The sequence below is a fragment of the Amblyraja radiata genome, chromosome 24 (assembly GCF_010909765.2).
Source record: "Amblyraja radiata isolate CabotCenter1 chromosome 24, sAmbRad1.1.pri, whole genome shotgun sequence".
NCBI lineage: Eukaryota > Metazoa > Chordata > Chondrichthyes > Rajiformes > Rajidae > Amblyraja > Amblyraja radiata.
Genome location: NC_045979.1, coordinates 36357370 through 36378710, shown reverse-complemented (window position 1 = coordinate 36378710; position 21341 = coordinate 36357370). Strand labels below are relative to the sequence as shown.

General features: G+C 46.1%; 1 protein-coding gene across 1 annotated transcript; it reads right to left on the bottom strand.

The window, feature by feature from the left end:
• Positions 1-231: 231 nt before the first annotated feature.
• Positions 232-20853, bottom strand: taf8 (TATA-box binding protein associated factor 8). The gene is made up of 9 exons (XM_033042929.1): positions 20762-20853; positions 18123-18214; positions 15216-15375; positions 14308-14406; positions 11442-11504; positions 5473-5597; positions 3624-3771; positions 2157-2299; positions 232-828 (listed from the first exon to the last, which is right to left on the bottom strand). Exons 2-9 carry the CDS (start codon positions 18192-18194, stop codon positions 688-690), a joined length of 951 nt encoding a protein of 316 aa, XP_032898820.1. The 5' UTR covers positions 18195-18214; positions 20762-20853; the 3' UTR covers positions 232-687.
• Positions 20854-21341: the final 488 nt, after the last annotated feature.

The following is a 21341-nucleotide window of genomic DNA, read 5'->3' as shown; positions in this document are numbered from 1 at the left end:
CCACCACCACGCACAAGAAGCGCAAGACGGACACCATTGTATACAGATGCCGAGAGTGCGTTCAGCTCTGGCCGAACAACTTCTATTCTTGTGTGTGGACTCGATAAGAAGAAGAGGGCTGCATCTGTGGAGGGAGGAAAATAGTCAATGTTCAGACATACCGCCCTTTATAGGGACCTGAAATGGCTGAGTGAGGAGTATACTCTTAAAAACATGTCAACAGCACACAAAGCGGTTCTAAAAAAAAACTTTAATTTATTTGGAGGTACAATAACCTGTGATGAACAGCAGGAAAAATATAGTTGGCATTGGACAGGCAATGTAATTATTAAACCACATTGGTAAACCAAGTGGGCTTACGTGTTGCAAATGATCCCCATACAAAGATCAAACACATCCATCAGTTCTGCAACATATTTCAAGCAGTTTTTTTTTTTAAATGGACAACAAGAGAACGTTTTATTTCACCAGAAAGGTGGTGCAGAAAATTCTGGTTTGATATATTGGCTATTCAGATTCGACACAGCTGAACTGAATTTGAACAGCCTTGTTGAGAATATATTTCAGGGCCACCATTTCATTGGGCTTGCAGTCCACAGTTCATAATGCGTTGGAGGATAGCTTAAACTTTCCGCATCCTTTCAACGCACAGTGTTCCACCAAGTGATCTTCGGGTTTCCTCGCTCCTCACTTCTTCCTCCGGACCTTGGGCTTTTTAACTGGTCTAAGGTACGGGTTATCGATCATGGGCTCTTCGATGATCTTATTGATGGATAAACCCGAATTCTGCTGCAATATGGAGTTTTCCTTCTCAGCAGATAATTCATCCTAGGAAAGAAAACAGGGCACTTAAAACACAAGGTAGACAACAAAAATGCTGCAGAAACTCAGCGGGTGAGGCAGCAGGTCAGTCTACCCCTTGCAACATTTAAAAAAATGTATAGGAAGGAACTGCAGATGCCGGTTTATACCGAAGATAGACACAAAATTCCCAGTAAGATATAATTTTATACGTGCAACAGTTTAAAGACTGCTATCTACCTATACAAGACCAGAGAGACGAGTTTAATGTGAAGGAAGGAACTACAGATACTGGTTTACACCGAAGATAGACACAAAATGCTGGAGTAACTCAGCGGGACAGGCAGCATCTCTGGAGAAAAAGAATAGGGGACTTTGAGTCGGAACACCTTTTCCGATAAATAAAGTGTATCTCCATCTTCTAAAAATACTTCCAATAATCAAGCCGACCCAACAACTCCTGACTCTGTGTACAAACACCATGTTGTTTACAAAAGGAAGCACTGCCCTCTACAAATGGAACAAAACAGCCTTATTTCCTTCCATATTCAGCCTCTTTAATCGCCAATGTGCCTTTTGCCATGTTAACCATTTGCTGCTTGTTTTTTTTTGTGATTCATGCACAAGAACACTGGCTCCCTCTTTACATCACCCGTATATAATCTGTTCCCATTTAGAAGATAATGTTGTTTAAAATCAGATGGGGGTAAATGCTACATCTGTATATCATCTTTAATATGATAAGATGTACTTCAAGCATGAATGAATTTCAAATGGAGATATTAAGGAAGACATTCAAAGATCTAGTCAAATAAACAAGTTTAAAATAGTTTCCAAAGGAAGTTGTACAGAGAATGTAATATGTTAACATAATTTTTGTACCAATGCATTGAACTCACTTCTAATAAATAAAAAAATAAAAAAATAAAAAATATCAAGAAAAAAAAAAAATAACAAAAAAATAAAATAAAATAGTTTCCAACAGGCAATGTCTTAAACCTAAGATAGACAAAATTGCTGGAGAAACTCAGCGGGTGAGGCAGCATCTATGGAACGAAGGAAATAGGTGACGTTTCGGGTCGAGAAACTTCTCCTTCGTTCCATAGATGCTGCCTCACATGCTGAGTTTCTCCAGCATTTTTGTCTACCTTCGATTTTTCCAGCATCTGCAGTTCTTTTTTAAACACAACGGAGCAACTCAGTGGGTCAGGCGGCATCTCTGGAGAACACGGACAGGTGAGGTTTCGGGTCGGACCCTTCCTCAGACTCGGGCCAATCTGGGACTTTTGCCGGGCTTGTTAGTCGACAAGATTTAGAAGGCGGAATATTGCAAAGGAACGAACTGGGAAACATACGGCATTCATATTTAGAGGAACATTCTCAGTGTCAGTCGGATCATCCTGTTCAGACGAATCCGTCTCCTCCATCTGTTGGAGTTCAAGTTCCGATGGGAGCAAGGCGTTTAGATAAGGAATAGTGGTTGTCTGTGCAGCAATCACTGGGGAAAAAAAAAATAATAATTAAAAAATTAAAAAAATTATTTGAAAGAAAGCAGATAGCAGCTCAAGCTAACTGTAAGCACCTTTATAGAATGATAATTGCACTATTGAAAATGCTTCTAAATCAATAATTTGGAGCAGATATTGTCTACAAATTAGAAAAACAACACTTTTTAAATAGGCATTCGAAAAACCTGTGAATAAAAACAGTAACATATTGCACAGAGTCATAACATCAAAGCCAAAGCTTTCTAAATCTGGAACTACTTTTGGAATTGCAATAACATCTTACTTCCATTTACAATAAACTTTAGAACTGTTGACAGCAACCAACAAGTTCAGGATTCTAATTTATATATAGAGTCACCAATCCCCGCTCTCCATTCTTCTCCCGATGTCAAAGTCAAAGCCCCCGGCGGGCGATGGTAAATAAGTCCAGCGGCCATTAAAGCAACGCCGGGCGATGTAAGGCCCTGCTCCGGGTCTTGATGTTGGAGCCCCCGGCAGGCGCTAGTAAGTCCCGCGGCCATTTAAAGCCGCGCCGGGCGATGTAAGGCCCTGCTCCGGGTCTTGATGTTGGAGCCCCCGGCAGGCGCTAGCAAGTCCCGCGGCTGTTTAAGCCGCGCCGGGCGATGCAAGCCCCGCTCTAGGTCACTTTCAACCCCGCAACTTGGGCGGGAGAAGTTGCCGTTGCTGGTGCTCCGTGAAGCGGTCTCCCACCAGGGACCTGCGAGCTACCGGTGTCACCATCCACCGGAGTCGGGTCGCAGCAGCGCGCCACCACAGCTCTCCACGCTCCGAAGCCGGCCAGCTCCACGATGGTAGGTCCGCAGCTCCGCCGGCTCCGTGACTTGAGCCCCCAGGTCGTTCCGGTTGGAGGCCGCTCCACGGTGCTAGGCCCCAACGACACCGGAGACCCGACAGGGAAAAGGTCGGGTCCCCGTGCAGGGAAGAGATTTAAAAGTTTCCCCCACCCAACCCCCCCGCCCCCCACACATACACAACTAAAAACCCACTACAAACTAAATAAAGTAAATAAAAGTTTATTAAGGGAATAACTTGGGAATTACTTTGTCAAATTGAACAAAAATTGCTACTGCACACCCCAGACGAATGGTGAGTAAGGCGCCCCGAAGATTGTTGCGCTATCGTGTACCGTTTTTGCTGTATTTCGGGCATTTACAGGCATGCATAAAAAAATAACACTTTTTAGCTCTATTTTTAAAGTTTACAAAAGGAAATACTTTGTCAAATGGAACGAAACTTGCTACTGCACATTTTAGTTATTATATATATAGATAGAAACAAATGTGGCAGGCTTACAAGGGAAGGTTGAGACGTCATCTTTGAACAGGCTCTCGGTCTCTCCTGTTTTGGCCATGAATCTGGTGAGTGCTCGCTCCACATCTCGTCTCTGGGAGGCAGCTTTCTCCCGCAACACCTGGTAGTCGGACATGGGCTCTCTGATCGTCTACCAGGAGGGAAAGCACACACTTGAATGTTCATACGAGAGGCGGGAAAGTACACTACGCTTCCCAAGATGGCGCCCAACCCAGGCGACCATTTGTGTGCTAGCCACAGAAGCAGATCTACACTCACATATTACAATCGCTCCACACTTAAATCTATACTCCTACAGCAAAGCTTTTACTTTAACTATGATATCCCCTTATAGTGTATCCGCACACTGTAACTGGCTCGATTGTAATCGTTTACAGTCTTTCCGCCGACTGGATAGCACGCAACAAAGGCTTTTTACTGTACCTCGGTACACGTGACAATAAACTAAACTAAGCTGAACTCTTTATGTAAACGAGATACAGCAATGGAAACGCTGTGGAACCTGGGGACTTGGCGGGCGGGCGGGGGGCATGTGCAGCAGGAGGCCTGCAAGCAGAAGACAAGCCTGTTCGATGAACTCCATGCAACTGTGTTGGCGCCAAAAACGTGGCAGCTCTGTGTGTACGGCCCAGGTGCGATCTCCTGTATGGTTTTACCAGGTTGTGCACAAACAACAATGCGTTTCACTTCACCTCGGTACACGCGACAATAAACTAAACTGAACCATGCCGAGCTGTAGGCCAAAGCCAGCTTGCACCGCTGGCAGGACATCCACCTTCTCTGGAATTCTCTGCCACAGAAGGCAGCGGAGGCCAATTCACTGGATGTTTTCAAGAGAGAGTTAGATTTAGCTCTTCAGGCTAAAGGAATCAAGGGATATGGGGGTAAAAGCAAGAACAGGGAACTGATTTTAGATGATCAGCCATGATCATATTGAATGGCGGCGCTGGCTCGAGGGGCCTACCCCTGCACCTATTTTTCTATGTTTCTATCTTTAAGAGTTCGCTGGCAGATTTAGACAACTAATGGAACAATATGCTTTTCATACAACATGCAAACAGGCTCTTCGGCCAAGTTTGAACTTTATTTAAGTTCAAGTTCAAGTGAGTTTATTGTCATGTGTCCCTGTATAGGACAATTAAATTCTTGCTTTGCTTAAGCACACAGAAAATAGTAGGCATTTATTACAAAACAGATAAATGTGTCCATATACCATGATATAAATATATACACACATGAATAAATGAACTGATAAAGTGCAAATAGCAGAAAGTGGTTATTAATAATCAGAGTTTTGTCCGAGCCAGGTTTAATAGCCTGATGGCTGTGGGGAAGTAGCTATTCCTGAACCTGGTTGTTGCAGTCTTCAGGCTCCTGTACCTTCTACCTGAAGGTAGCAGGGAGATGAGTGTGTGGCCAGGATGGTGTGGGTCTTTGATGATACTGCCAGCCTTTTTGAGGCAGCGACTGCGATAAATCCCCTCGATGGAAGGAAGGTCAGAGCCGATGATGGACTGGGCAGTGTTTACTACTTTTTGTAGTCTTTTCCTCTCCAGGGCGCTCAAATTGCCGAACCAAGCCACGATGCAACCGGTCAGCATGCTCTCTACTGTGCACCTGTAGAAGTTAGAGAGAGTCTTCCTTGACAAACCGACTCTCCGTAATCTTGTCAGGAAGTAGAGGCGCTGATGAGCTTTTTTGATAATTGCGTTAGTGTTCTCGGACCAGGAAAGATCTTCAGAGATGTGCACGCCCAGGAATTTGAATTTACACGCCTGAAATCTGAAGAGAAAATTAAGACGATATGAAGAGAAAAAGGTGTTATACTTACCGGTGTCTTAATGTAGGTGTGAGGATCTGGGAATTCTGGAAAGTGCCCTGGGATGTAGGAAGGATGGATTCGTTTCTGTCCTGTAGACAGTGCCCTGGGAGTCGCTGGAGTATTTGTAACAGGAGCTTGGAGAATGAAAAAAAGAAATGATTTAGCGCAAAGAAAGACGCAAAAAGCTGGAGTAACTCAGCGGGTCAGGCAGCATCTCTGGAGAAAAGGAACAGGTGATGTTTTGGGTCGAGACCCTTCTCTAAATTCTAAAGGATCCCAACCCACTTTTGAACATTCCCTCCACAGATGCAATCTGACCTGCTGAGTTTCTCCAGAGGTAGACAACAATGCTGGAGAAACTCAGCGGGTGCGGCAGCATCTATGGAGCGAAGGAAATAGGCAACGTTTCGGGTTGAGACCTTTCTTCAGACTGATGTAGGGTGGGCGGGGGGGGGCGGGAAGAAGAAAGGAGAAAGGAAGAGGAGGAGCCAGAGGGCCGAGGGAGAGCTGAGAAGGGGAGGAGACAGCAAGGGCTTCCGGAAATTGGGGAAGTCAATGTTCATACCACCATGGTGCAGACTGCCCAAGCGGAATATGGGGTGCTGCTCCTCCAGTTTCCGGTGGGACTCTCTGACCATGGAGGAGGCCCAGGACAGAAAGGTCGGATTCGGAATTGGAGGGGGAGTTGAAGTGCCGAGCCACCGGGAGATCAGGTTGGTTAATGTAGGTATGTTGCAAAGCCTACCTGAAGCGTCGTTGAAGATCTGCTGCTGAGGGTGTGCGCGATTTTGGCGCCGTTTAGAGGGGGCGGGTTTAAAACGCAATTTTCTCTAAGCTGTTCCAATCGAAAATGTTCAGCCTAGTTAATTATTAACGAAAAATCGCTGGAAGACCCCGTCGCAAAAGCTATTATTAGGTTTAAAGGCCTTGAATAATAGTTATAGTAGTTTAAAAATCAATCTCTAAACCCGCGACCACCAGCAACCGCTGGGTCTCATAAAGCAGATAGCAGAAGTTAGGTTGTATATTTTTACATTAAAAAGGGCTTCTAAAGATCCCTTTATACAAAGTTTAATATTGCGAGTAGCTCAATTTGGGCCCATTATATCGCGCAGTATTTTTCTCGGCATTTGAGGCACAAATCTACCGCAATGTGAACGTTCTAAACCAGCGCGTTCCACAGGATCCCACTAGAAAGCTGATTTAAATGGGCATTTATTTACAGCAATTAAACACTAAATTCCTTCCATTTGGCCTATAAATTAATGTAAATGAGATTTAAAAATCATGTTTTATTGTGAATTATTTGTGAATATTATTTGGACATTTAGGCTATTTAAAAATGTTAATCATTTATTAAGAAATGGATAGATGTTTAGATCTAGTAATTGAAGTCTGAAATTAGCTACAATTAGGTAACTAACTAATTATATGCTTTAATTTCAGGTCATCCAAGTAAGATTATTTTATATTTGTTTCAGAATGCTTCAATCTATGATAACTGAAAATTTCATTCAGTTCTCTTAATTTTTAAGAAAGTTATGGGCTTTTGACTGTTCACGATCACAGCTTTTTTGTTATGTCCATAGAAAATCAATAGGGAACAAGATGCTCATTTCCCAGTATGAAAATGGCCATAACTTTTTAAATACTTGAGATATGAAAGTGAATTAGGTGTCAAATTAAACTTATTTTTATGCTTTATCTGATGGGATAAATTACAGACTTGATTTTTAAAATCTCAAAATTTTGTAACATTGCTAGTTAATGCAGACCGAGCGGAAGTGTTCGGCGAAACGATCGCCGAGCCTGCGCTTGGTCTCACCGATGTAGATCAGCTGACATCTAGAGCAGCGGATGCAATAGATGAGGTTGGAGGAGATGCAGGTGAACCTCTGTCGCACCTGGAACGACTGCTTGGGTCAAGGAGGTGCAGACGATAGACCCAAAATGCTGGAGTAACTCAGTGGGTCAGGCAGCATCTCTGGAGAGAAGGATGTTTCGGGTCGAGATCCTTCTTCAGACGGGTTTCCACTACAAGTTTCACCAGAACTTTGTTTCTTTGCTCAAGATTCCAGCATCTGCAGTCTCTCGCATCTCCGCGTTTGGCAAGAGGGTTTCTGCCTTTCACTTGAGCTCCAGTTGGCTTTAGAGCCACCATCAAGCATGATTCAACCAAGCCATATGCTCCTCAAAATGAACTTGTCCCAGAAAACTCACAGTAAATGAATTCCATGACTGTTTGAACTGCGCAGGAAGAGGAGAAAGTCCTGATGGCATTCAGTGAGTTCCCGCTTCTTCTTCTTCTTCTTCTTCTTCTTCTTCTTCTTTCGTGTGACGTGCACAGCCTAAAGTTGTAGGACACCTTGTTCTATTTGATCTTCTGTTTGTGCACGTCGAGTTGATTGCATTAGTCGAAACAGGGCGGAAACACCACGTGTAGGTTGCAATCTTCCACCCTTGTGAGTTCCCGCAACACGCCAAAAGCATCCTGACCCAAAACATGGCCTATCCATGTCCTCCAGAGATGTTGCCTCCAGCGCTTTGTGTCTTTTTCCTGCAGTCGGGTCCATTGTCAATTGGACGAGATGTAAATGGAGACACGGCACGACAAGGGTCACTTAGCACTAACACTAAAGAACAACCGAGTTTTCTGCTGAAGATAGACACAAAATGTTGACACAAAACTCAGCGGGACAGGGAGCATCTCTGGATAGGAGGAATGGGTGATGGAAGAAGAGTCTCGACCCGAAACTGCAGTTTAAACCAGCATCTGGTCAGTGGCGGGGTGGGAGATTGCAACCTTCACGTGGTCTACCCTGTTTCAACTAATGCAATAAACCCGGCGTGCACAATCAAATAAGATCAATGAGAACAAGTTGTCCTACAACTTTAGGCTGTGCATGCCATACGCAAGAAGAAGTCACAGTGGTCGGTCAAGGTAGCGCAGCGGTACAGTTGCTGCCTTACAGCGAATGCAGCTCTGGAGACCTGGGTTCGATACCGACTACGGGTGCTGTCTGTACAGAGTTCGTACCTTCTCCCCGTGACCTGCGTAGGTTTTCTCCGAGACCTTTGGTTTCCTCCCACACTTCAAAGACGTACAGGTTTGTAGGTTAATTGGCTTGGCAAATGCAATTTTAAAAAATCCCTAGTGGGTGTAGGATCGTATTAGTGTGCGGGGATCGCTGGTCGGCGCAGATCCGGTGGGCCGAAGGGCCTGCTTCCGCGCTGTATCTCTAAAACTAAACTAAGACTATCTGCAGTTCCTTCCTACACAAACTGAGTTTCCTAGCTCCTATTTATCCCTGTTAACAGCAAAATTATCTTGTCATCACCAAAGTTGTTTCCGTGGTAATTCGCTAAGTACACGTTGATATACATCCTCCGAATTTTAAAAGGTACATCATTAGTTATAAATAGTATTGGAACAAACTGAAATCCTAAAACGTTATACAAGTTCACCACAAAAGGCCATTATCTGATTTCTCAATAGACAATAGACAATAGGTGCAGGAGTAGGCCATTTGACCCTTCGAGCCAGCACCACCATTCATTGTGATCATGGCTGATCATCCCCAATCAGTACCCCGTTCCTGCCTTCTCCCCATATCCCCTGACTCCGCTATCGTTAAGAGCCCTATCTAGCTCCCTCTTGAAAGTATCCAGAGAACCGGCCTCCACCGCCCTCTGAGGCAGAGAATTCCACACTCACAACTCTCTGTGGGGAAAAAGTGTTTCCTCGTCTCCGTTCTAAATGGCTTATGCCTTATTCTTAAACTGTGGCCCCTGGTTCTGGACTCCCCCAACATCGGGAACATGTTTCCTGCATCTAGCGTGTCCAAACCCTTAATAATCTTATACGTTTCAATAAGTTGCCCTCTCATCCTTCTAAACTCCAGAGTATACAAGCCCAGCCGCTCCATTCTCTCAGCATATGACAGTCCCGCCATTCCGGGAATTAACCGTGTAAACCTACTCTGCACTCCCTCAATAGCAAGAATGTCCTTCCTCAAATTAGGGGACCAAAACTGCACACAATACTCCAGGTGTGGTTACCTGGAGTACTCCAGGTAAGTATGGTAGCAGCAAGCCAACAATGTGCAACATACTGAAGTCTTGGTTTGACTGATCACACACACTTCACTCGTTCACCCAGTCTCACTGTTGAATCTTCTGCAGATCATCTCTGCAACACAACATCTGAATGTTCCTCTGGAAAGGAGCAGAGAGTTCACTTGTTATAGGAGTGGAATCAGGCCATTCGGCCCATCGGGTCCATTCCGCCATTCAATCCTGGCTGATCTCTGCCTCTGAATCCCATTTTCCTCCCTTCACCCCATAACCTTTGACACCCGTTCTAATCAAGAATTTGTCTATCTCCACCTTAAAATATCCACTGACTTGGCCTCCACAGCCCTCTGTGGCAATGAGTTCCACAGATTAACTACCCTCTGACTAAAGAAGTTCCTCCTCACCTCCTTTAATTCTGAGGCTGTGACCTCTGGTCCTTGACTCTCCCACCAGTGGAAACATCCTCTCCACATCCACTCTATCTATTCCTTTCACTATTCTGTAAGTTTCAATGAGGCCTCCCCCCCCAACCTTCTAAACTCCAGCGAGTACAGGTCCAGTGCTGTCAAACCCACTCATTCCTGGGATCATTCTTGTAAACCTCCTCTGGACCCTCTCCAGAGCCAGCACATCCTTCCTCAGATATGGGGCCCAAATTTGCTCACAGTACTCCAAATGCGGCCTGACCAGCGCCTTATAGAGCCTCAGCATTACATCCCTGTTTTTGTATTCCAGTCCACTTGATCTAAATGCTATCATACACAGATGTTGTCTCCTGTATTCTAAAGCAGCCGCTGTCTGCAACCTTAATCACCTTTAATCAATTTCATGCTTGGACAAAAAAGCATAAGAAAATTAAAATATCCGTCCTCGTTCTCCGTCAAGAGAGAGCTTCCCACACCAAGTAACGCCAGGATGCAGACAGGATATCTCACCTCATTACTTCCAGGCAGCATTTCCCCTCCCTCCTGGCATCTTAACTTGATAACTATAACATCCTACTGTAAAATGCTAGCAGCCTTCTATAATTAACCATATAACAAATACATCACGGAAACAGGCCATCTCGGCCCTTCTAGTCCGTGCCGAACACTTACTCTCACCTAGTCCCATCTACCTGCACTCAGACCATAACCCTCCATTCCTTTCCCGTCCATATACCTATCCAATTTATTTTTAAATGATAAAATCGAACCTGCCTCCACCACTGGAATCTTATTCCACACAGCTACCACTCTCTGAGTAAAGAAGTTCCCCCTCATTTTACCCCTAAACTTCTGTCCCTTCATTCTCAAATCAAAACGTGCGTGCGGATGTTCTTACGAGCAGTTTTGTTTAAGAAGGAACTGCAGATGCTGGAAAAATCGAAGGTAGACAAAAAATGCTGGAGAAACTCAGCGGGTGAGGCAGCATCTATGGAGCGAAGGAATAGGTGACGTTTCGGGCGAGGCAGCATCTATGGAACGAAGGGTCTCGACCCGAAACGTCACCTATTCCTTCTCTCCATAGATGCTGCCTCACTCGCTGAGTTTCTCCAGCATTGTCTACAGAAGAAAGGCCTCGACCCGAAATGACGCCTATTTCTTCGCTCCATAGATGCTGCCTCAGCTGGTGAGGCAGCATCTATGGAGTGAAGGAAATAGGTGACGTTTCGGGTGAGGCAGCATCTATGGAACGAAGGAATAGGTGTCGTTTCGGGTCGAGACCATTCTCGAACTGCTGTGGGGGGTGGGCGGGGGGGCGGGAAGAAGTTTAAATTCCATTTGGAATATTTTGGAGGACCAAGAAGCCAAGAACCAAGAAGAGGATGAGACAGTGGACGGTGGGGGAGCTGGGAAGGGGAGGGGAAAGAAGGAGAAAGCAGGGACTACCTGAAATTGGAGAAGTCAATATTCATTACTTACGAGCAGTGATCACCATCCTCTGTGAACGCTTGGCGTAAGCTTGAATATTATCCACGTTGAAACCTAGAGACAAGCAGCACAATGATCAGCAAAATATTTCCCTGTGTTTGACTCCACCGACATTACAACATAGAATAGTTCAGCATAGAAACAGGTCCTACAGCCCACAACGGTGCTGGCTCGAAGGGCCGAATGGCCTCCTCCTGCGCATATTTTCTATGTTTCTATGTAACGTCTGTGTCAAGATAGACAATAGACAATAGGTGCAGGAGTAGGCCATTTGGCCATTCAATGTGATCATGGCTGATCATCCACAATCATATAATTACAAAGAAATACCCCTTGTCTGGTTTACCGATTACCTGGCAAGCTTTGTTCTAAGCCAAGCTCTGTTCTAAGCCAAGTCACAAAATGCCGGAGTAAAAGCCCTGTCCCACAGTACAAGTTCATTCCAAGAGTTCTCCCGAGTTTGCCCTGATTCGAATTCGGAGGCTTACGGTAATGGCCGCTCGTCGGTACTCGGGGCTCTCGCGGACATTTTACAACATGTTGAAAACTCTTCACGAGTCTTCCCGTGCTTACCTGCCGTTAGCGAGTCTCCCCGAGTACCTGCCGTTAACGCAAAGTGCCGTCCCCGAGCTCCGACGTACCCGCTACGTTTATTCTCCGTGCTTACCACGAGTTTGATTTTTTTAAAACTCGGGAGAGCTCTTGGAATGAACTCGTACCGTGGGACAGGCTTTAACTCAGCGGGAAAGGCAGCATCTCTGGAGAGACGGAACTGAACTTTCTTTATAGAGCACTTTAAAAACAACCACTGTTGCAACAAAGTGCTGTACATGACTAATCATAAACATAAAACAAAACAATAAAAACATTAAAAGACAGTAAAAACAATAGAAACACTAAAACAGGAGCAAAGTCTCATGCAGGGTCGAAAGCCAAGGAATAGAAAAGGGTTTTAAGATTAGTTTTGAAAATGGACAGTGAGGGGGCCTGTCTAATGTGCAAAGGTAGAGTGTTCCATAATGTCGGAGCAGCAACAGAGAAGGTTCTATCCCCTCTGAGCTTCCGCTTAGACCTCCAGGAGCAGCTGATCAGCTGACCTGAGGCACCGAGCAGGAGCGTAGGGATGAAGCAGCTCAGAGAGGTAAGGCGGGGCGAGACCATTTAAAGATTTAAAAACAAATAAAAGAAACTTAAAATGAACTCGAAAGTACACAGGCAGCCAGTGGAGGGAGGCCAGAATAGGCATTATGTGCTCCCTCTTACGTGTTCCAGTTAAAAGGCGAGCAGCAGCATTCTGGACCAACTGGAGACGTGCAAGGGAAGATTGGCTAACTCCAAAATAAAGTGCGTTACAGTAATCCAGCCGAGACGTGAAGAAGGCATGAACCCAAACGTCACTGATTCCTTCTCTCCAGAGATGCTGCCTGTCCCCGCCGAGTTACTCCAGCATTTTGTGTCTGACATCGGTTTAAACCAGCATCTGTAGTTCCTTCTTACACACCTCCTCTCTGCTAGCAGTCTCCACCCAACCCCCCCCACTCCCTCCACCCAAGTACAATCTGCTTGTAGATGGCCCCCGACTTAAAAAACATCACTACACAACACAAACTTCAGCAACTATAATCTTCCACGGACTGTCTCTGGCTGTACTACAGACTCTGGCTTTGCACTATTATGTTCACCTAGTATTAGGATTTTTAATAATTTTATATTTGTTAGTGCGTTAGGAAGGAACTACAGATGCCGGTTTACACCGATGATAGATACAACATACTGGAGTAGCTCAGCAGGTCAGGCAGCTTCTCTGGAGAGAAGGAATAGGCGACATTTCGGGTCCGGACCCTTCTTCAATCTGAAGAAGGGTTCTGATAAGAAACCTCACCTATTCCTTTATTCCCAGAGATGCCGCATGACCCGCTGAGCTCTTACTCCAGCATTTTGCCTACGTCACCTATCCATGTTCTCCAGAGATACTGCCTGACCACTGAGTTGCTCCAGCACTTTGTCTCTTTTTCTTTACCCACAAAGAGATATTCTTTAAGAAGGAACTGCAGATGCTGGAAAATCGAAGGTAGACAAAAATGCTGGCAATTTTGTCTACCTTCGATTTTCCCGCATCTGCAGTTCCTTCTTAAACATTATGTCTACTCCCCTGCAAAATCTCCTCACAGTATGCCTACTCTGAAGAAGTTCCCCTCTCTCCGAACCGCCTCTTCCTTTCTTCTTCCCACCCACCCCCACATCAGTCTGAAGAAGGGTCTCGACCCGAAACGTCGCCTTTTTCCTTCGCTCCATAGATGCTGCCTCACCCGCTGAGTTTTTCCCAGCATTTTTTGTCGACAAAGGATATTCTTCGCTCGCTGATTGCACACTACTTTTGTTTAAAATGAGGGCAGTCATCTTCTGGTCAGGTCTCTGAATCTCTGGGATGGCAGCCACTAAATCAGCTCAATCGAGGGGATCTATCGCAGTCGCTGCCTCAAAAAAGGCTGGCAGTATCATCAAGGACCCACACCATCCTGGCCACACACTCATCTCCCCGCTACCTTCAGGTAGAAGGTACAGGAGCCTGAAGACTGCAACGACCCGGTTCAGGAATAGCTACTTCCCCACAGCCATCAGAATATTAAACTTGGCTCGAACAAAACTCTGAACATTAATAGCCTAGTATCTGTTATTTGCACTTTATCAGTTTATTTATTCATGTGTGTATAATTTATATAATGGTATATGGACACACTGATCTGTTCTGTTGTGCTGAAGCAAAGCAAGAATTTCATTGTCCTATCAGGGACACATGACAATAAACTCTCTTGACTCGACTTCTTGACTTGCATGAACCCAAAAGGACACGTACCCATTTCTGCCAGAGTGACCACCACATCTGACAAGGTCGGCTGCGTTCTTGCCGAATGTTCACAATAAACTTTAGCACTGCGACCAATTTCAGAAAGATCTAGGCAGGAAACAAAAAAAAGTTTCTGTTGGAAAGTATCACGACATATCGTTAAAGAAACGTTTAAGAAGGAACTGCAGAGGCTGGCAAAATGGCAAAACCTTCAAGACGACATGTCTTTGGGATGTGAGAGGAAACCGGAGCACCCAGAGGAAACCCACACACAGTTACAGGGGAGAACGTACAAACTCCACACACACACACAGACGCGAGGTCAGGATCGAACCCGTGTCTCTAGCACGGAGGCTGCAGCTCTGCCAGCAGTGCCACTGTTAAATTCCCCAAACTCTTTAACCCGCAGTACACGAAAGCACCTTCACTTACACACTCGGACCAATTAACCTCAAACCTGCACGCCGCTACCAGAACACCAAGAGAACACCCACGTGGTCACAGGGAGAACAAGCAAACTCCACACAGACAGCACCCGAGGTCATGCTCCAACCCGGGAAAGTGGCGATATCTCCACCGCTGTGTCACTGTGCCTGCTTGTAAAATGACGCAGTTACCCAGATAAGAACTCGACTTTTTCAACATTTCCAAAACATTTAAATTGTGCCATTAGACGCGTCTAATGGCACAATTTAAATGTTTTGGAAATGTTGGAAAAGTTCTTCTGCAAATTAATTTGTTTATCCCCAGAGGAAAGACTCCCCAAGGACCAACTTATTCCAAGTACAATATTAATAAATGTAAATATGATTTTTATCAGGTGTTGTGGGGTGGGGGGGGGGGGGTGTGTTGTGCCACTGTGCCGATCTGCATTGACAAGACGTGAACATTATTGAATGGACCCAACTATTTCTTACAACTCTGCAGCATTTCGGTCAGCGTTTCCACGGCAGCCTTCTCAGCAGCTTCGAAGCCCGCTTCAGTGAGCAGGGAACTAACCACCACCTGTAGTGTTCGCCTGCGGGCCAGGTAGTAATTGTCAGATGGAGATGTCGACACCTTGGAACTCGACGACTTCTGAAAAACAAAACGTCCCAAAATGAGCAGACATTGGTTTTCCCCGTGTCTGAAACAGAACAATAGACAATAGGTGTTTAAGAAGGAACTGCAGATGCTGGAAAATCGAAGGTGGACAAAAGTGTTGGAGAAACTCAGCGGGTGCAGCAGCATCTATGGAGCGAAGGAAATAGGCAACGTTTTGGGCCGAAACCCTTCTTCAGGCTGATAGACAATTCTTCAGACAATAGACAATAGGTGCAGGAGTAGGCCATTCGGCCCTTCGAGCCAGCACCGCCATTCAATGTGATCATGCCTGATCATTCCCAATCAGTGCCCCGTTCCTGCCTTCTCCCCATATCCCCTGACTCTGCTATTTTTAAGAGCCCTATCTAGCTCTCTCTTGAAAGCATCCACAGAACCGGACTCCACCGCCCTCTGAGGCAGAGAATTCCACAGACTCACCACTCCCAGTGAGAAAAAGTGTTCCCTCGTCTCCGTTCTAAATGGCTTAATCCTTCTTCTTAAACTGTGGCCCCTGGTTCTGGACTCCCCCAACATCGGGACCATGTTTCCTGCCTCTAGCGTAGCAATGAATTTCACAAATTAACTACGCTCTGACTAACCTCACCTCCTTTCTGAGGCTGTGACCTCTGGTCCTGGACTCTCCCACCAGTGGAAACATCCTTTCCACATCCACCTTATCTACAGTGGCTTGCAAAAGTTTTCATACCCCTTGAACTTTTCCACATTTTGTCACGTTACAACCACAAACGTAAATGTATTTTATTGGGATTTTATGTGATAGACCAACACAAAGTGGTGCATAATTGTGAAGTGGAAGGAAAATGATACATGGTTTTCAAATTTTTTTACAAATAAAAAACTGAAAAGTTTGGCGTCCAAAAGTATTCAGCCCCCCTGAGTCAATACTTTGTAGAACCACCTTTCGCTGCAATTACAGCTGCAAGTCTTTTGGGGTATGTCTCTACCAGCTTTGCACATCTAGAGACTGTAATTTTTGCCCATTCGTCTTTGCAAAATAGCTCAAGCTCAGTCAGATTGGATGGAGAGCGTCTGTGAACAGCAATTTTCAAGTCTTGCCAGAGATTCTCAATTGGATTTAGGTCTGGACTTTGACTGGGCCATTCTAACACATGAATATGCTTTGATCTAAACCATTCCATTGTAGCTCTGGCTGTATATTTAGGGTCGTTGTCCTGCTGGAAGGTGAACCTCCGCCCCAGTCTCAAGTATTTTGCAGACTCTAACAGGTTTTCTTCCAAGATTGCCCTGTATTTGGCTCCATCCATCTTCCCATCAACTCTGACCAGCTACCCTGCCCCTGCTGAAGAAAAGCATCCCCACAGCATGATGCTGCCACCACCATGTTTCACAGTGGGGATGGTGTGTTCAGGTTGATGTGCAGTGTTAGTTTTCCGCCACACATAGCGTTTTGCATTTAGGCCAAAAACTTCAATTTTGGTCTCATCTGACTAGAGCACCTTCCTCCACATATTTGCTGTGTCCCCCACATGGCTTGTGGCAAACTGCAAACGGGACTTCTTATGGCTTTTTTTCAACAATGGCTTTCTTCTTGCCACTCTTCCATAAAGGCCCGATTTGTGGAGTGCACGACTAATAGTTGTCCTGTGGACAGATTCTCCCACCTGAGCTGTGGATCTCTGCAGCTCCTCCAGAGTTACCATGGGCCTCTTGGCTGCTTCTCTGATCAATGCTCTCCTTGCCCGGCCTGTCAGTTTAGGTGGACGGCCATGTCTTGGTAGGTTTGCAGTTGTGCCATACTCTTTCAGCCATGATCATATCGAATGGCGGTGCAGGCTCGAAGGGCCGAATGGCCTACTCCTGCACCTATTTTCTATGTTTCTATGTTTCCATTTTCGGATGATGGATTGAACGGTGCTCCGTGAGATGTTCAAAGCTTGGGATATTTTTTTATAACCTAACCCTGCTTTAAACTTCTCCACAACTTTATCCCTGACCTGTCTGGTGTGTTCCTTGGGCTTCATGATGCTGTTTGTTCACTAATGTTCTCTAACAAACCTCTGAGGCCTTCACAGAACAGCTGTATTTATACTGAGATTAGATTACACACAAGTGGACTCTATTTACTAATCCGGTGACTTCTGAAGGCAATTGGTTGCACTGGATTGTATTTAGGGGTATCAGAGTAAAGGGGGCTGAATACATTTGCACGCCACACTTTTCAGTTTTTTATTTGTAAAAAAAATTGAAAACCATGTATCATTTTCCTTCCACTTCACAATTATTCACCACTTTGTGTTGGTCTATCACATAAAATCCCAATAAAATACATTTACGATTGTGGTTGTAACGTGACAAAATGTGGAAAAGTTCAAGGGGTATGAATACTTTTGCAAGTCACTGTATGCCTTTCATTATTCTGTAAGTTTCAATGAGGTCCCCCTTCAACCTTCTAAACTCCAGCAAGTACAGGCCCAGTGCCGTCAAACGCTCATCATACGCTGTCTCACTCATTCCTGGAATCATTCTCGTAAACCTCTTCTGGAATCAAACTATCGTGTTATAGCAGAAGCACCAGCGAGGACCACAGGACTTAGGTTTAAGGTGAAGGGGAAAAGATTTAATGGGACAGGTTGGCCGGTGTGGGCAAGTTGAGCCGAAGGGCCTGTTTCCACACCGTATCACTCTATGACTCTATAACCACCAGCACTTTCAGCTTTCAACATGCCGACAATCCAATGCAATCTGACCTGTCACCTTACCTGGGAAACATTCTCCACTGAGACTCGACAAGTAGCATCAGTCGATGAATACAAGTCAGAGACAGTCGCCATTTTGGCAACTAGGTGGTTGTCTGAAATAAAAAGAGATGAACAGTCATTGGTAGTGAAAAGCATTTTTCATTGCATACTATCCAGCTAACCACAAGATTATACATGATTACAATCAATGCATCCACAATGTAATAGGCATATAATTCAGTGTAGGATAAAGTCCTGATGGCTGTAGGGAAGAAGCTGTTCCTGAACCTGGACGTTACGGTTTTCAGGCTCCTGTACCTTCTTCCCGATGGCATTGGTGAGATGAGTGTGTGGCCAGGATGGTGTGGGTCTTTGATGATTTTGGCTGCCTTTTTGAGGCAGCGACTACGATAGATCCCTTCGACAGTGGGGAGGTCAAAGCCAGTAATGGACTGGGCAGTGGTCACAACTTTTGCTCCTGGACAGTCAAGTTGCCGAACCAGGCCACGACGCAACCAGTCAAAATGCCCTCTACCGTGCACCTGTAGAAGTTTAGGAGAATCCTCTTTGACATGCCGAATCTCCGCAGGAAGTAGAGCCGCTGATGTGCCTTCTTTATAAGGCAGCAACTCTACCACTGCGCCACCCTGCACTGATTCTACGCCCCTCATAATTATATGTCCTAGTATTTGGTTATTTTCTCCATTCCTTATTCTTATTCCATAAAGTTCATATGATCAGAATTAGGCCATTCGGCCCATCAAGTCTACTCTGCCATTCAATCACGGCTGTTCTATCTCTCCCTCCTATCCCCCATTCTCCTGCCTTCTCCCCGTAAGGCCGTTACTCCATCTGCTTTTGAGGGGGTGAACTAAGGAAGGTCCAGCATGGAGGGAGGGAGAGGGGAGGGATGGGACCCACCGAGAAAACCAAGAAGGGGGGGGGGACGACAAATAGAAGGTGTTAAAAATTGTCCGTGTTAAAAAGGGATCCTTGTGAGTTTTGTCAGCATCCTTTATGTGGCGTCTCTTTGCATACCTTCTTCCCATAACCCCTGATGCATAGATGTCCAGCACCATCATAGTGCTGAGTGATGCTCTACCTAGAGCTATTACATCCAGATCCAGAGACATAGAAACGTAGACAATAGGTGCAGGAGTAGGCCCTGTACCTTGTATCTTCCGAAGAGTCATAGACATAGATATAGAAAATAGGTGCAGGAGGCGGCCATTCGGCCCTTTGAGCCAGCACCGCCATTCATTGCGACCGTCCCCAATCAATAACCCGTGCCTGCCTTCTCCCCATATCCCTTGACTCCACTAGCCCCTAGAGCTCTATGTAACTCTCTCTTAAATCCATCCAGTGAGTTGGCCTCCACTGCCCTCTGTGGCAGGGAATTCCACAAATTCACAACTCTCCGGGTGAAAAAGTTTTTTCTCACCTCAGTTTTAAATGGCCTCCCCTTTATTCTAAGACAGTGGCCCCTGGTTCTGGACTCGCCCAACATTGGGAAAATTTTTCATGTATCTAGCTAGTCCAGTCCTTTTATAATTTTATATGTCTCTATAAGATCCCTCCCCTCATCCTTCTAAACTCCAGTGAATACAATCTTTCCTCATATGACAGTCGAGCCATCGCAGGGATCAATCTCGTGAACCTACGCTGCACTGCCTCAATCACAAGGATTAGGAGATCAAAACTGTACGCAATACTCCAGATGTGGTCTTACCAGAGCCCTATACATCTGCAGAAGAACCTCTCTACTCCTATACTGAAATCCTCTTGTTATGAAGGCCAACATTCCATTAGCTTTCTTCACTGTCCTGGAAGTTGAACAGTTTTATACGGGACAATTTTTATATTTACCAAGCCAATAAACCTACAAACCTACACGTCTTATGGCGTGCGGGAGGAAACCGAAGATCTCGGAGAAAACCCACGCAGGTCACGGAGAGAGTGTGCGAACTCTGTACAGACAGCACCCGTAGACGGGATCAAACCCGGGTCTCCGGCGCTGCATTTTGCTGTAAGGCAGCAACACCACCGCTGCGCCACCATGACCGCCATTCGGCCCTTCGAGCCAGCACCACCATTCTATATGAACATGGCTGATCATCCACAATCAGTACCCCGTTCCTGCTTTTTCCCCCCATATCATAGAAACATAGAAAATAGGTGCAGGAGTAGGCCATTCGGCCCTTCGAGCCTGCACCACCATTCAATATGATCATGGCTGATCATCCAACTCTGTATCCTGTACCTGCCTTCTCTCCATACCCTCTGATCCCTTTATCCACAAGGGCCACATCTAACTCCCTCTTAAATATAACCAATGAACTGTGGCCTCAACTACCTTCTGTGGCAGAGAATTCCACAGATTCACCACTCTCTGGGTGGAAAAGTTTTTCCTCATCTCAGTCTTAAATGGCCTTATACCCCTTATTCTTAAACTGTGTGTGACCCCTGGTTCTGGACTCCCCCTGCTGCCCTGTATCCACATTACTGGGATCCTGCTGTGCTCTCCCCAAGGCCGGGATGGAGGGGGCGCTAGGGGAACGCAGCTCTTACCGCCCCACCCCCACCTTCCAGGGGGAGGGGGAAGGGAGTGGGAGGAAGCCCTGGGCCTAAGACCGGGCCCCCAACCCCGGTCCCACACTTACCCTGGCCGGGTCCCAGGGCGGTCCGAGAGGGAGAGAGTCTCTCTCACACACACACACAGAGAGGGCGATGGCGAAGCCCCGCACTGTTGTCACTTCCGGCCCGCCGGCCGCCCCGCACCACCGTCACTTCCAGCATGCCAGCGGGCCAGCCGACGCCCCGCCCCTCCCTTATGTTCCGTCATTTCCGCCCCTCGCCAGCCTCATGCGTGGCCGCGCTGCTCCCCGCAAAGCTGTCACTTCCGGTCCGCCAGCCGCCCCGCAATGTTGTCACTTCCGGACCACCAGGCGCCCACCCGCCCTAAGAGTCGTCATGCGCAAAGATCGGTCATGCGTGCCTCGCTGCTCCCCGCAATGCTGTCACTTCCGGTCCGCCAGCCGCCCCTCAATTGCGTCACCTCCGGGTCCCGCCTGGAAGCGGGATGAGGCCATTCAGGCCCATCGAGTCGAGTCTACTCCGCCATTCCATCATGGCCGATCTAAACCCCCATTCTCAACAAGGCCTCTCCACCCTGAAACGTCATCCTTCTTATCCAGCTTTACACAGGATTGTACAGGTTAGATGCAGGAAACATGTTCCCCA